Here is a 13,938-nt window from a genome sequence, read left to right on the forward strand (position 1 = left end):
GTGGATGAGCTTCTTCCACCAACTGTTATGGCAAGATTTACCATAGCGTGTTTATTTACCAGCTACACAGTAACTAAGTTTAGCTGCAGCAAGTCAGGGAGTTTAATTATCTAGGAATTGAGCATTTACACTCTCTCAGCTGCTCTGACAAACAGAAGGTTGACGTGCTGGAGAGGCTAAGGCACACACGCATAGAGAACCTTCTCACTGCTCCTAATTAGCTGGACAGTTATACATATCTCGTAGCTTATACACTGCTCCTTCTTTTGGTTTCTGACCTGTCAACTGCACCACCATCCTGCACCACCACTCACCTCCAGCTCTCTCTGCAGGACTCTGGGTCTGCACGTCCCCGTCCCCGCGGCACGCATTTTCCACACCTGAAGCATGTGAACAGCGACCTACCCAGCAACAACTGCTCTTGTTTTACTTATACCCTTGCCACCCGGCAAAGGCAGGAAAGGGAGGACAAACAGGGCAGTCTGAGAGCTGCTCGTTGGTGCAAACCTACAACCAGCAGTCCCCGCGGCGCATTTTCCACACCTGAAGCATGTGAACAGCGACCTACCCAGCAACAACTGCTCTTGTTTTACTTATACCCTTGCCACCCGGCAAAGGCAGGAAAGGGAGGACAAACAGGGCAGTCTGAGAGCTGCTCGTTGGTGCAAACCTACAACCAGCATCATTCCAAAGGAAAAAAAAGCCAATATTGCACAGACCCCAGAGATTCAGCCCCCTCAGGCTGTGTGCATATTTTGCAGGGCTTATGCAACCCCTGCAGTTGAAGTAACTCTGTCTGAACCACGTGCAATTATCCTGTAATGTCTCCTTCCAAAGAGCTGCTTTTATTGGTTCTCTTAATGGCAGACATTTTTCCAGCTAGTGTTTCATCTAAGCTATCAGCAATAGAGAGTCATAGTTTAGGTTAACCACAGGTACCACCTAGAATTTATTCCTATGAATATCAAAGAGGATTTTAGAGCTTTTGTATTATTTCAAGGCAGAGGACCCAGCTCAATTGGGTATCAATTACCTGCCAATTTACAGAATTACCAACACACAAGACACAATATATTATCTGCCTAAAATATTACTTATCAGAAACCACACAGGGATGATCAGATAGTTGGATAGCTAGGCTGCCTGATCAGTAGCAGGTCTATAATTCTGCACCTCAAGAAACCTGCAGATGAGTCCTTAGGGACAGGTCTGGAATGAGATTACTGTATTGGTAAAGGATTATCAAAGCCAGGTTCTGTAATATTGCTGCTGTTTCAGGCCGTGGGATCTTTCACTGATTGTCTCCAGCTTCCACAGTAGAGTCAGTGCTACTGGAAATAATTTCATTCTATTTGCGAGTTGCATAGAGCAACATTTTAATTAAGTTTGCTGGATACTGCAGTCACTCCCAATGTTTATAATCAATTGTCCTTTATAAGATATTCTTCTGCCTCATATTCACGCTACAGGGTAGCTTATGCCTCATCATCCAGTAACACTAAGCTATTTTTTGTAGTTTGAGCACCCAGTTCTTCCTGCCATATGTCTGGGCAAACACTAAGCAAACGTGGGACCTACCAGTCCTTTTTCTCCAGCCTGCCCTTCCATATGGCTGGGACACTGATACACACAAACAAGTCAAACTCTCAAGGCTTGCACTCACTGGGATATGACTCAAGACACACAGGCAAATTTTTATATAGATAAAGTTATTTGCCAGCACTGATCATCCTAAAGGTAAGGACTGCTTTCTAACTCGAAACCAATCCTCCTCATGAGTCACAGAACCAGGCACCTTTTAAAATAAAGGAAAAGCAAAATAGAAAACGGAAAGCAAGAAAATCTGTTGGAAAATAGAACGTTTTGAAATTTCTTTTCTTTTTTTGGTAAATTCTCATTTTTTTCCTTAATGGCGTTGTGAGAGGACTTTGAATCTCTGAGTTTTGAGGTAGACGTGGCTAGGGTTTTTTCCTCACAATGAGCTACATCCTTGCAGGCAGATGTTTGTTTCCAAGCTTGATATAATGCCTTTGAATGGCAGCAAACCCTGCTCAATGTCTCCTGGTCCTTAGGAGGTTCTTTCTGTCCCCTCCAAGGGCTTCCTGCTCTTCACTGCAGCTCAGACTCTCTGTACAAGCTGCAGGTTCCCTGTTGCATGCTGCAACTGCATTGTCAACTATAACTTCTAAAGCATAGCAGTTTCTCACCACAAAAGCTCAAGGAGAGAGCAACTTCCCTCTCCCCATCAGACCTGGCTGCTCCCAGACAAAAGGTCTCCCAACGTTCCCACTTTGCTGCTCTCAGTCGAAAGGAGATCCCATGCAGCAGAGGGCTGCAATGCCACAGTGCATCCAGTCCCTCGTCTTACTATGGTTCCCAGAGCCAACAAGAGAATTAAAACAAACCAAAAAAACCAAAGCACTTTTAGGAGGCTGTTGTCTATAGAAGTTACCAATTAAAATGGCTTTGTTTTGAAAGGCTGTTAACTTTAAAGTTCTTTCCTTTTCTCCTTCAAGCAGCTTTTCTTTGCTTTGAAGAAACTGCTTGCGCATCCCAGGATAAATGAAACCAAATCACTTCACAGGAATCATTTGGCTATCAGTGAACTTGGCTCCATGGCATCTTGGAGGTAAAAAAAGAAAAAAAAAAAAAAAGAAGAAACCCAGCTCTCTTCTGGAGGAGAGAAAAGGCATTTTTGAGCATGTATAAACTAAAATCAATGTACTCTTCAAAGGCAAAGAAAAAATCGGTTTACCAAGCCTGACATGCAGCTTGTGTGAGGGAGATGATAGGATCAATAGTCTCCCTTCACTCAGCAATGATGAAAACTTGCACTGAGTGCGTGTTCAACTTTATGCACCTGGATATGACAAGGATGGTTATGTATTAAATAAGGCCAGGTAGCAAATAGCAGGGCAAAACAAGATTGATCCTACATTGCTCTGACCCAAAGGAAAAGATTGGTGAGTAAATTCACAACCATGAGTTGAGTTTCCACAATATTCCTCGGGCTGCAGACTTAACTTCAGGGCTGTTGTCTTAGCCAAAAACCATATTCCCACAAGAATTCACTTAAAGAAGCTCACAGACATTTTCACCTTGTCTGGGGTTTTTCTCATCAAACCGAGAGGGAATTTTGTGTCTCTGGACTTTTTCTGCCTGACTGTACCTATCAGCAGCCAACCTGCCAGTCTGTGCATCCACATCTGTTCATCAACATTTGAACCTCCCTGTGGTTTTTCTCCTGAGGTCTCGGAACTATCTTTTCATTCTGCTGGGCAACAAGATTGAGCAGATGGGATGGATTCCAGCCCTATCCCAATTGCAGCTTTGAGATGAGACCCATCTCATGAATTTCTGGTACCTCCCCCAAAACCAGCCATTTTCTTCCCATCACCAAAGCAGCATGGAAGTTCAGACATTTTGAGGGCTGCTTCCTGTGTTTTTGTGATTGCGTGTGTTGTTCCAACATGGGCTTTTGCACCGTCCGTTCAGACTAAAGTCTTTGTGGAATTTCTCCTATCATTACCATGAAGATAGCAATAACCTACTCATAATATCCACCATAGTTGGAGTACTTCAAGGATATTAAAGAGCTTTAAAGGAATTCATTTTCTCGCTTATATTCCAGGTATACAGAGATTCTGGAATTTGGAGTTGTTGGTTAGAAGATTCAGTAAAGTATTAAATATCCAAGACTTTGAAAACACGTCTGTAAGATGAAAGTGTAACAGCACATGGTGCTTTCCAAATCATTCTAGCTCTAAAACAAGACTGTTCATGCAACTACAGTAAGCAATCCATATACAGTAACTCACAAAAGATCCTGGAAGAGACTCACCAGAGGAGCCCGGCCAATGCTGCGCAGGTAATAGAGAAGACCTTTGGTGTGGTAAATAGTTGGATGGAGCTGGGAATTGGGTGTCAACCACTGTCTGTTCAGATCATCCCCACTCAACGAACAACGGTGGCTGAAACCAGAAAACAACACATCACAAACTAGCAAAACACCAGCCGATTCCAAAAAGTTTCTGCTTCTGGCAAGCTGTGGCACAAGGACAGGGAATGTCAGTTAGAACACAGATATAAAGGTTTTGAACATTGGTCTGGAATGAACCAATGGTCCATCCGTATTACATTTCAAAGGTGCTTATAGTATATGAATTTTATAATTTCCTTTCCTTCCAAGGTTCACATAGTTGCAGTCTTGAAAATAAATGCAGTTTTTCCTTTACTTAAGTATGTACAAATCAAAAGACTACTTACAAACAAAAAGTCTTCTGAAATGTTCCAAAGTGTTCTAAATTCTGTGCTATCTACGAAATTCACCCAGCTTACATAGAGCACGGGCTTCTCAAAACCTCCACAGCAAACAAGTACATCCAACTCCTACTCATTCTAATTGAAGACAGGCACTTGAATCTCTTCAACCAGTCTGAAATATGAATGCACTTAAATGAGATGAGCTGGCTATCTCATTTAAGCTTCTCCACTCACAAGAAATGCAGCTATCTAAAGCACATCAGAAAGATCTTGATGCATGCTATATCATTATTTAGAGCACTTACCTAGCTTCACTGCAAAGGCTGAATAAAAAGCTAAATAAGGATCCCAGATTTGCACTGAGAAAATGTTTCCCTTAGTTGGCTTGAACATATTCTGTTACTGACTCAGTGATCAGCGGAAGATTGTGCAGGATACTTGACCGTATGGAGCAGTATATCACTGTACAATTTTGCAAAATGCAACTAATCTCCCTTGTTAGTGACCATGTGTAGATCAGAGCCTTCTCACGCTCCTCACAGGATTTGCTATTATTTGGTTCACAGTTTTCAAATCGCGGTGTGCTGATAAAATTCAGGCATCAACCCTCCAGCATATGAGAGAGTGTGGCAACTCCTTATCATCTCCCTACTATCCAGTTCAGCACTAGAATGCTTCTGGTGGCATTGTAAACTTGGGCTAGCTTGTGCTAAAAAAAAAAAAAAAGAAAAAAAAAGAAAAAAAAAGAAAATCCTAACTGTTGGGTGAATTTCTAGCTGCGGAGTTGCATCCAGCTTTGCTGTTGCAGACTCCTAGAACAAAATAAAGTACAAACGTATTCCTGGGGATGTGGTCTGTTGTTGTGTTGGCAAAGCCTTGCACTGCAGCTAGGGTGTGTTGCATGTAGCACCTTTGGCATTATCAATGCCTTGCAAATGATGCTTGAAGAAAAGGGTTGTAAAGCAGGAATGCTTTAAAAAAAAAAAGTATGAACAATGGAGAACCGGTTAAGAGTGGAAGACAAAGAAATAATAAGAGTCACTAAGAATATTTCATACATTTTTAATGTAGAAAAACAAGGTCTCTGATGCCATCTTGGGGTTTCTGGCAACATCACAACATCCATTCCAAGTTTACTCTAGTTTCACTGTTATCTGAATTCCCTCCTTTTCTCATAATCCATAGTTCCCATGTTACTCATTCGGCGAATCGGAAAACATTAGCTATAGCTAACACATGGGAAGTTGGCAAATGCTGCTGTGATGCTTCTGCCAAAAATTCTACGTGAAAACATGACAACTTCTGTTATGTTTCTTAAAGGCTCTTCAGATAGAGTTACTTTTAGGCTCACCTCTCCTGATCTTCAGGACAACAGCTGCTCAACTAAGATTAGCAGCTGTATTTCTGCCAAGAACTTGTGTGCTTACATGGCTTCCTTTCAACAGGTACAACCCCACATACAGAGTCATTGGGTTGCATTCAGCAACTCATATTTCCCCAGTGTGACTAGTAAAAAAATAAGACCCAAACGCTTCCTTGACATAAGCCTGTGATGTCTTCCTGCACCACAGATACATAAGGGAGCACAACTAATTGAAAATAACAACAGAATTTCCATTCTGAGGGAAAGAATGACAGCTGGACTTTTATTCTCATACTTCAATGTAACATCAAGAAGAAAAAAAAAAAAGTCTTGTTATTTCAGACCTACAGAAATACTTTTTCAACATTGTCATTGCTCATAAAAATTCCCCCAAAAAACCAACCGATTTTCCCCACCTTTCCTGTTGGGATTGACACTAGTTTATGTCTACTCAAACCATCCTCACTTGTCCCTCTGCTAAAATGCCTTGGTACACGCTGGAAGAGTCCAACATGCAAAGCCAAACCTGCAGGGGAGTAGAAACACGACAACTGAAAACTAATCCTAAAAGGAGTCAGTAAATACAGAGATTAATGTCAAACCAACCCCAAGCTCCATTTTTATTTCACTATTTCTTACACTAAACTAAAAGCCTCTGTAAAAAATTTCCTTATTTCTTCAGAACATACAAAGAAATCCCACAATGTGTTAGAAAAGCATGTAAGAAAAACTCCTAATCAACTCTATCAACACACATTAAAGCCAAGTAGATGGTGTGACAAAGCACCGGTGTTTCCTACTGCAGAATCGGGTTCTGCTGTGGCCCATGGACTGCAATGCATTACTCATACATAAGCACAGTTTCCACACAACATGCCAACATCGCTGCAGTTCACAGCACCCTCACTCTTTCAGCAGATTTCGCTCTGTCCAAAATACAATTTACCAGCTCTGTTGCTCTGATACAAATTGTAACTTTTCTTAGAGGCAACCCTATGACAAGCCCATCCCTTCCCCTGCAGTTCACAGATGCTGCTGGTTGCTTAGTATTTAGTAAGTGTAATATAACTCTAAAACAATAATTTGAAAGCTCTTAATTTACTGCAGGGAAGGAAGGTAACATCTCCGCATGTAGGCGAGAGCTGGGAGACAAAGTTCAGGTTTGTCCTTTCAACGATTAACATCTCTGCTTTTTTAAATGACCTTTAAATATTATCCCCTCAGCCTGGCAGCTTGTATCCACAGCTCTTAAGGAGATGCAGAACTTCAATTAAATTATGAGAGGCTGATTTTTCCCATCCCGCTCCCTCCTCCCATCATACTGTTAAACTCTGTTTACTTTTATAGATACCAGCTCCCTGCCAGTTCTGTTCCCCCTTATCCCTTCCTTTCTTCTCTCTCTTCCCTAATAGCGATGACATTCACAGATAATGGTTTTGTCCATTATGCTCTGCAACCAAGGGTGAAGGTAAAATATTAAGCTGATCTCAAGCGCTGATAGCAAATAAAGGGACTGGGAAGCCGAGACTGGCTTTGAATGTTTGGCAGGATTTAATGAAATTCACTGCTCAAATCAAAGGCATTTCTTACAACACAGTTCCAAGCTATTATATTTGCTTTAAATGTTTTATGTGTCTTTTCACCTTTGCAGCATTAGCAAGACTACCTACCACCTTGAATGGGACTAGTAGGAGCTCAAAGGAAATTACGAAAACATTTGCCAAAAAGAATTCCAGTAAATAAAGAAAAACCCACCTTTGTGTCTCTATACAGATTACCTGTAATTCCGCTGTTTATTATCTTCAACCCAGATGCATTAACCAGATATATGCAAAACAATTAAACTGCATTTCTCTCGATCACAAGCCTGGTGCTTTTGTTACAGCTCTGCCTCCTCTTCTACCTTTATACAGTCAGGACATTCTTTGATGTGTATGAGCCTATGGGATAGCTATTAGCGGTCTCTGGGGCAGTGCATGGCTACCAAGTGGAGCACAGCAAAAGGAGATGAAACAAACACATTTCACCTTCTCCAGGCAGACCCTAGTAGTATTTCTGTAGGTATCTGTAGAATGACTCAAGAGAAGCTATGGAGCTGGTGGAAGAAGAGATCCTCTGATCCTTACTAACTAAACTTTTCTAAATGGATGTGGCCAGAAAACACTGACTGTCACAATGATACAGGACAAGGCGTTCAGCACTTACTGTTGCCCGAGGAAAGAAACACTTGGGCGGTCTGTCCTTCAGATGTACTCCAATAGTGCCACATAGTCCACTAAGCTGAATAAAACCAAAGCATTCAAGCCATCCAGTCCCTGGAGAAAAGATGACTCATGACTAGTTCCAAGCAGAGTAAATTCATCCTTAGATGAATTTGTTGGTGACTGCTAGCTTCGAATATCATCATTATATGCCACCAAGAATATTCCTATTTCTATGCAGTCCTCAGCTCTAAAGATGTATAAATGCAGGTAGTCATGTAGGAGAACTACTCTATGAAAACTGGATTGCTGGCATCTGAAGTCGATGCACCACAGACAGAAAGATGAGGTTGAGATTCCCCTTCTGAACCCATCGGAGGTAACTGCACTTCTAACTGAAGCATTAGACTCTGGCTCGGAAGGCAGGGACACCTCACAGGGAGTTAATGAGGAAGAGGTTACATAGCTAAAGAATAGACTTGTTCGGTTTAAGATAGAATTGTATTTTAAACCTGTTTGCACTTGTAAGACCTTGCTTTTAATCTTGTACCTCAAAGCCTGACATTAAGTTTTACTAACGATGTGTTTACTTTGTTGTCTTATTCTTAAGCCTGCTTGGCTTTGAGGGCAAGGTAACCTCAGATACTGCACTAAACTGCACTAAATTCTGCACGAGCCGTGTGTATGGATGGAGAGATGCTACCTGGTCCTAACCTAAGGCTCAGTAAGGTCAATGGAACCTTTCAGTTGATTGCAATAAGCCTGCATCAGTGCCCTGCACAGGTACAAAAATGGGAGGGGTGGGGGGAAGAGAGAGAGAAAAAGGTAGACACACAGGAAAAACAAAACAAAAGGGAAGAAGAAGTGCAGAGTAAAAAGATCGCGGGATAAATGTAATGCACAAGATATTAGACAAGGAAGAAAACAAGAAACGGTGAGAGAGAAAAGACACTTTTTAAAGAAAAGATGTTGCTGTGCTTGCAAGATAAAATGATTCAAAGTCTCCTGTCCATTACAGATAAATGGAAAGACAGGGCCCATCATATTGAATGAATGATGTCAGGACTGATAACAACAGCACCTGGGGCACAGGGTACTATAAAATCTAAAGGGATGCATTGTGTTTGATATGTAGAGAGCAGCATCACCACTCACTGTGCATCTTAAAAGCAGACAGCAGTACTAGCGTAGGATAAGAGTATCTATACAAGAGGAAGTAGGCACAAGTAAACATCAGGACGCTGTTGAGCAGCACGGGGCAGCCTCAACCAGACACAGCATGCTGGACTTCATAAATAGCTACTGCCTAGGATGGAAGCAGGAATATTTGCATTAAGGTGTTTTGGTCTTGCCATGCAGAAAGCTCAGAGCAACCTGGAGGGGAAAAAAAAGGGGGGGGGGGAGGAGGAGGAATCCTTCATTTCTCTTGATTTTAAATCTTTTCAGAGAGCAAGACACAGTGATGTGAGGAAGCAGCAGCACCAGCAAAGCCCTCCCTCATAATTTAAAGGAAGGTGTCAGAAATATAACCATTATTTTCTGTCTTTGACTCTGGCTTTGTTCAAGCCCATGTGCTGAAACCGTAATGACTATATTAATCATGTGTCCATTCCACAGAGGTGCTCATCCAATGCCACCCAGGCATTGCATTGTGGTATTGTCCTGTGACACCAATGATCATTCCAGAAACAGAATATCACCAGAACAACGTAAATATTGGAGACTGTACACTGAGAGCAATCCAATGAAACAGTATGCTTATGTGATGTAAACCAGTCCGGATTTTAAATGTTTGGATATTTTTCAGAAGCTTCAGAATGACAGCTAACTAGTCTTCCATCCTCTGGAATTTGTGTGTCTTAACGGCATAAGAGAAAATACAAAGTGCTGAGGACCTCTTTGTAGAGCCCTTCATTTAATCTATTTCATTTTATAGCAAACATATATACAGACTCACACTACAGCACTCTACAGCTGGAATCAAAGATGGGGGATTAGAGGGCAGGGTATTTTTCCTACTGTACTCTGGACTGCATCATTAATTTCATAGTGGAATATCTTCTCACCATGAAAGTGAGCCACTTAAAGCTCCCTCTGGGACATCTCACTTTTGCATCTTGGCAAGCCCCAGGGTTTCCCTGCAGTCAGGCGATCCCTTCACCTGGTTACTCCAAGGAGCAAAGAAGGTGATGCTCTTTTTTTGTTCAGGGTGTGAAGTTACTAGATTTTCCTTTGTTTACAGTGAAATACAGGTAAATAGCTGCAAGGCATATACGCAGACACTGATGAATGAAACAGTTCCCATCAGAATTACTGCAGCTAACAATCCATTTCTGATAATTCACTCTTTCCTTCTGACTGCAAGCAACATGAATGCAAAATGCCTATATAGAACCAGGTTCAAGAGCAGTTTGCCTTCCCAACATAACCAAAGCAGCTGGGAGTTCAGAAGCCACAATCCCTATTCCATATCTCTTTTTCTTCAAGCGTGCATTTCATTCCTAAATTATATTTACACTCCCCTCCCCGCTTACTTATGACCTACTGCAATGCTAATTGCCCTCCAGCCTCATTTGCACCACATCTTATTATGAGACCTGCTTTCATCATGAGTAAAGGCCACAGATAGTATTAGAGCACCAAAGCAGGCATGCACTGTTTAACTAGATGATGAAAACCAAGGCCAGAAAGTCAGCTTCTCCTAAGAGATCCCCATAAAGTACCAAGCAATGGTGATTTTTCAGTTGCACTGTGAACTCTTACTGCCTAGTTTATTTTATCTCTAGGCCTTTAACAGGATTTTTTTTTACTACTTTCTTCTCTTTTTTTTATCGCACCTTACAGACACACACAATGCCAAACGTCTCCTGAATGACACTTGTGCTATCTGGATGCCAACCGATTTAAGGATGCCATTGAAAGGATCCGTCTCATTTCGGACCGTGGCTGCTGTACGACTCTTCCCTCCCGGCACTGACTAATGAATCCGTGATGCATAATGCTTCCTCTGAGGCAAACGCTATCCTAAAGTATCACTCTGCCAGCTTCTTCTTGCCTCCCTACAGCTGAGCACTGATACTAATTAGTGTAATGAGTGTTTCACTTGCTACATCTGACTGATTTTGTCACAATGGACAACCCTTGCTTCCCAAGATAAACAATGCAGTTTGTGCTCTTCCTGTTCGGTGCATCTAACTGCGTCTCTACCCTTGCTCAGCTCCCTCTGTTATAAGGGTTCCTTTTCTCTCTGTGGACACGTTTCATTAAGTCACATTTGGTCACAAACCAGTTAGAGACGCAGAATGAGATCTGCTTCACCCCAGCTAATGCTGTCAATGTCATAATCAAATGAGGACAAGAATTTCATATGATCTACTGAAAATGTGAGTTAACAGCATTGTCACAGATAAGCTAATCTCCCTCCCAGTTCCACATCAAAAGATGTCCGTCAGATTTCTATTTCTTCTAGTTGTAACAACAGTAATTATTAAATACCAGATAATTCATTCACCTGCAGCTGCCAACACTTTGCACTGTCATTTATGAGAAAAATGCAAGTAATAATGCTTTGTACTATTTTATGAGGGAGCAAATAAGGATTTAGGGAGCAAATAAAAACTGGGTTCTCAGTTTCCTGACATTGTGCATGAGATGGGGTCATCTCCAGAGTTTCTTCTCAGGATCTTCAAATACTTTACATGTCATTGATAAGAAAGCCTTAAAACTGCATTTTTAGTCACTGGTTTTAGATGGAATAACCAATTTTCAGCTCAAGAAGTTTCTTATAACAAGTATCTACTTTCTGCAGGAAGTGCTGACTTTTCGTCACCAACCGAACACCCTATTCCCCTCAAAACTTTGACTTTTCAGTAAAAACTCCAAATTGTACCATCCAAAACATCAGAACTGTTTAAGAGAGATGTCTCAGCATATGTTAGAAAACATGCACTTGAGGTTTCTTAGCATGCACCCGTTCCTCTCTGTCAGAGGGTCTCTTTGGCTGGGCCACACGTCCCCTAATGCAACATCAAGACTCCATAACAGCAATTCAGTAACTTGCAGAATTATGATGCAACATGGGAGTTGTAGTTTGGCTGCGGGAGCCAGGACAACAGGGCAGCCAAACAACTCCCGAATGGCACCACAATGACACTTCCAAATGGAAACACTGTTCTTAAACGGGAAGATTTGGCTCCAGTTTTGACCATCCATTATTCATAGAAAAGCTTAAGCTTAACGCATTTTCCCAAACAGCCCCACTTACATCCTCCTACAAGCCATGTCAGCAAATCCTAATTGTGCAGGCAGGGATATTGAGAAGTGAAGCCACTCGTGCAACAGAGCAGTAAATCAGTGAAAAACTAGGAATAAAACCTGAGATCTGATGAAAGCATATCAAACTAACTAAAGCTTTACTTTTAAATTAATGTCCTTTAGCCTGTTTCTAATTCCTGTATTCTGACTTTCTTATTTTAAATGTGGCTTATATCCATATAGCTGAAGAGGATTCTTAACTGACTTAAGCTAATTGCTCACATATGGGTTGCATGGAATTAACTGAGTTGATTTAAAAATCTGTCAGTTAAATCAGCGCAATCTCTGCATATAAATGAGTACTAAGAATTGCAATTTGCAGATGATTGTTCTAAAACTTAAACCAAAATAAATAATGCAGAAGGGCAAAGTGTGGCATCATAGATTAACAGCGAGAATCACAAGCAGAGGGGCGTGTAGAGGCCCAGAAAAAAAAATAAAAAAGAACGTGCAGCGATGACTTCATATCTCCGTTAGCTTTTCCTAGGATCCTTAGTTAGCCGAGTAGTCCAGGAGGTAGTACCCCTTCTTAGTGTCCTCTACTCCTGTGGGACTGAAGAGGTAACTAGAATGGAAGGAAAAACTGTCAAAGCAGTTACTGTGAATCAGAAAGTGCAGATTCCTCCAAATATTTTGCTAATAAATTACAGAATGATTGGACTAATCCAACATTGCTGCCAGTAAATACTAAAAAACTGTTGTACTTGTTTTTTAACAATGAGACAAGCCCTGCACAAGGAACATGCTGCAAGATGCAGTTCCTTCCTGGACCATCACTAGATCATGCTGGCCTAACCCTGTCCAACATCATCTAAAAGGCTTTGTTCTGCTTCTAATGACCAGGATTCGTGGACTAGGCATTGATTAGGGCATTGTCCCCTATCCCAGAAGACAACTCTGCTTGGAAACCTGGAGTCCCTTTCCAGTCTGGGGTCTGCAAAGCTTTGTATGGGAATCGGACTTGTTTCAGTAAGCTAACACCTCACAGCAAAGCAGGACAGTCACCTGCCAGCTGGCAATGAGGACAGACAAAAGGAGAAAAGAGAGAAAGAGGCCAAGAAGAAGAAAGAGATGAAGGTGAGGAAGACTGAAGTCAGTCCTCCCAAGCTGAGTTGCATTCCCCGTTCTTCATCACCTCAGCCACTCTCCTCAATAAAAACAAGCAGCAGGGATAAGTCTCTGCGAGTCACACCTGCATGACAATGAGGTGGTGGTATTCCAAAATAAGATGCTTTTGAGCACATATATTTTCAGCCCTGTAGGAGGCTAGAAGGTTGTTCTGCCAAACTTGTTCTGTTGTTTTCTGAAGAGGTTAATAATAAACTTAAAAAAAACCAAAAAGGCTGCTCTAGATTGGGCAGAGTTGGTTGTCCCCCTGTAATGCTGAGTAGGCTCACACGTTCATCCTTCAGTATTAATTCCCATTGCTCAAATAAGATGCTGTTTTCTTCTCTAAAAAAGAACTGGCACAGGGCAGGTTTATTTTGTCACCAAGTTGCTCAGGTCAGTGTAGAAGCACAAAAAGGGACCTCACTGTACATGAGGCTGTGATATGATTTATAGTGGAATTGGCCGCAGGCTGGTATATATGAAGACATGCTATACTTCCTCCATTAGTAAATTATAGTTCTGACAAAGTAGCATTAACTGAAATATGCTGAGTGGCAGCTTACAAAATAAGACAAAACCAAGTACATAGCTTGCCAACTCCTCTCCTCTGCAAGGCAGGCACGGGCTAGCTAAGGAAAGTAACGCTAGATTGTGTTAGTTGCTCACACTAGAAAGGTTTCCTCTTTT

The 13,938-nt window shown here is 41.6% G+C and overlaps 1 protein-coding gene across 1 annotated transcript in view; it reads right to left on the reverse strand.

Annotated features, from left to right (window-relative positions):
- Positions 1 to 13,938, reverse strand: part of AGBL1 (ATP/GTP binding protein like 1) — a 279,246-nt gene that overhangs the window by 136,044 nt on the left and 129,264 nt on the right. Inside the window, exon 19 of the mRNA XM_009276632.1 lies at positions 3,842 to 3,971. Coding sequence (XP_009274907.1) covers positions 3,842 to 3,971 — 130 coding nt within the window. The remainder of the gene's footprint in view (positions 1 to 3,841; positions 3,972 to 13,938) is intronic.

This window comes from Aptenodytes forsteri, unplaced genomic scaffold (assembly GCF_000699145.1).
Source record: "Aptenodytes forsteri isolate BGI_AS27 unplaced genomic scaffold, ASM69914v1 Scaffold1, whole genome shotgun sequence".
Classification (NCBI taxonomy): Eukaryota; Metazoa; Chordata; class Aves; order Sphenisciformes; family Spheniscidae; genus Aptenodytes; species Aptenodytes forsteri.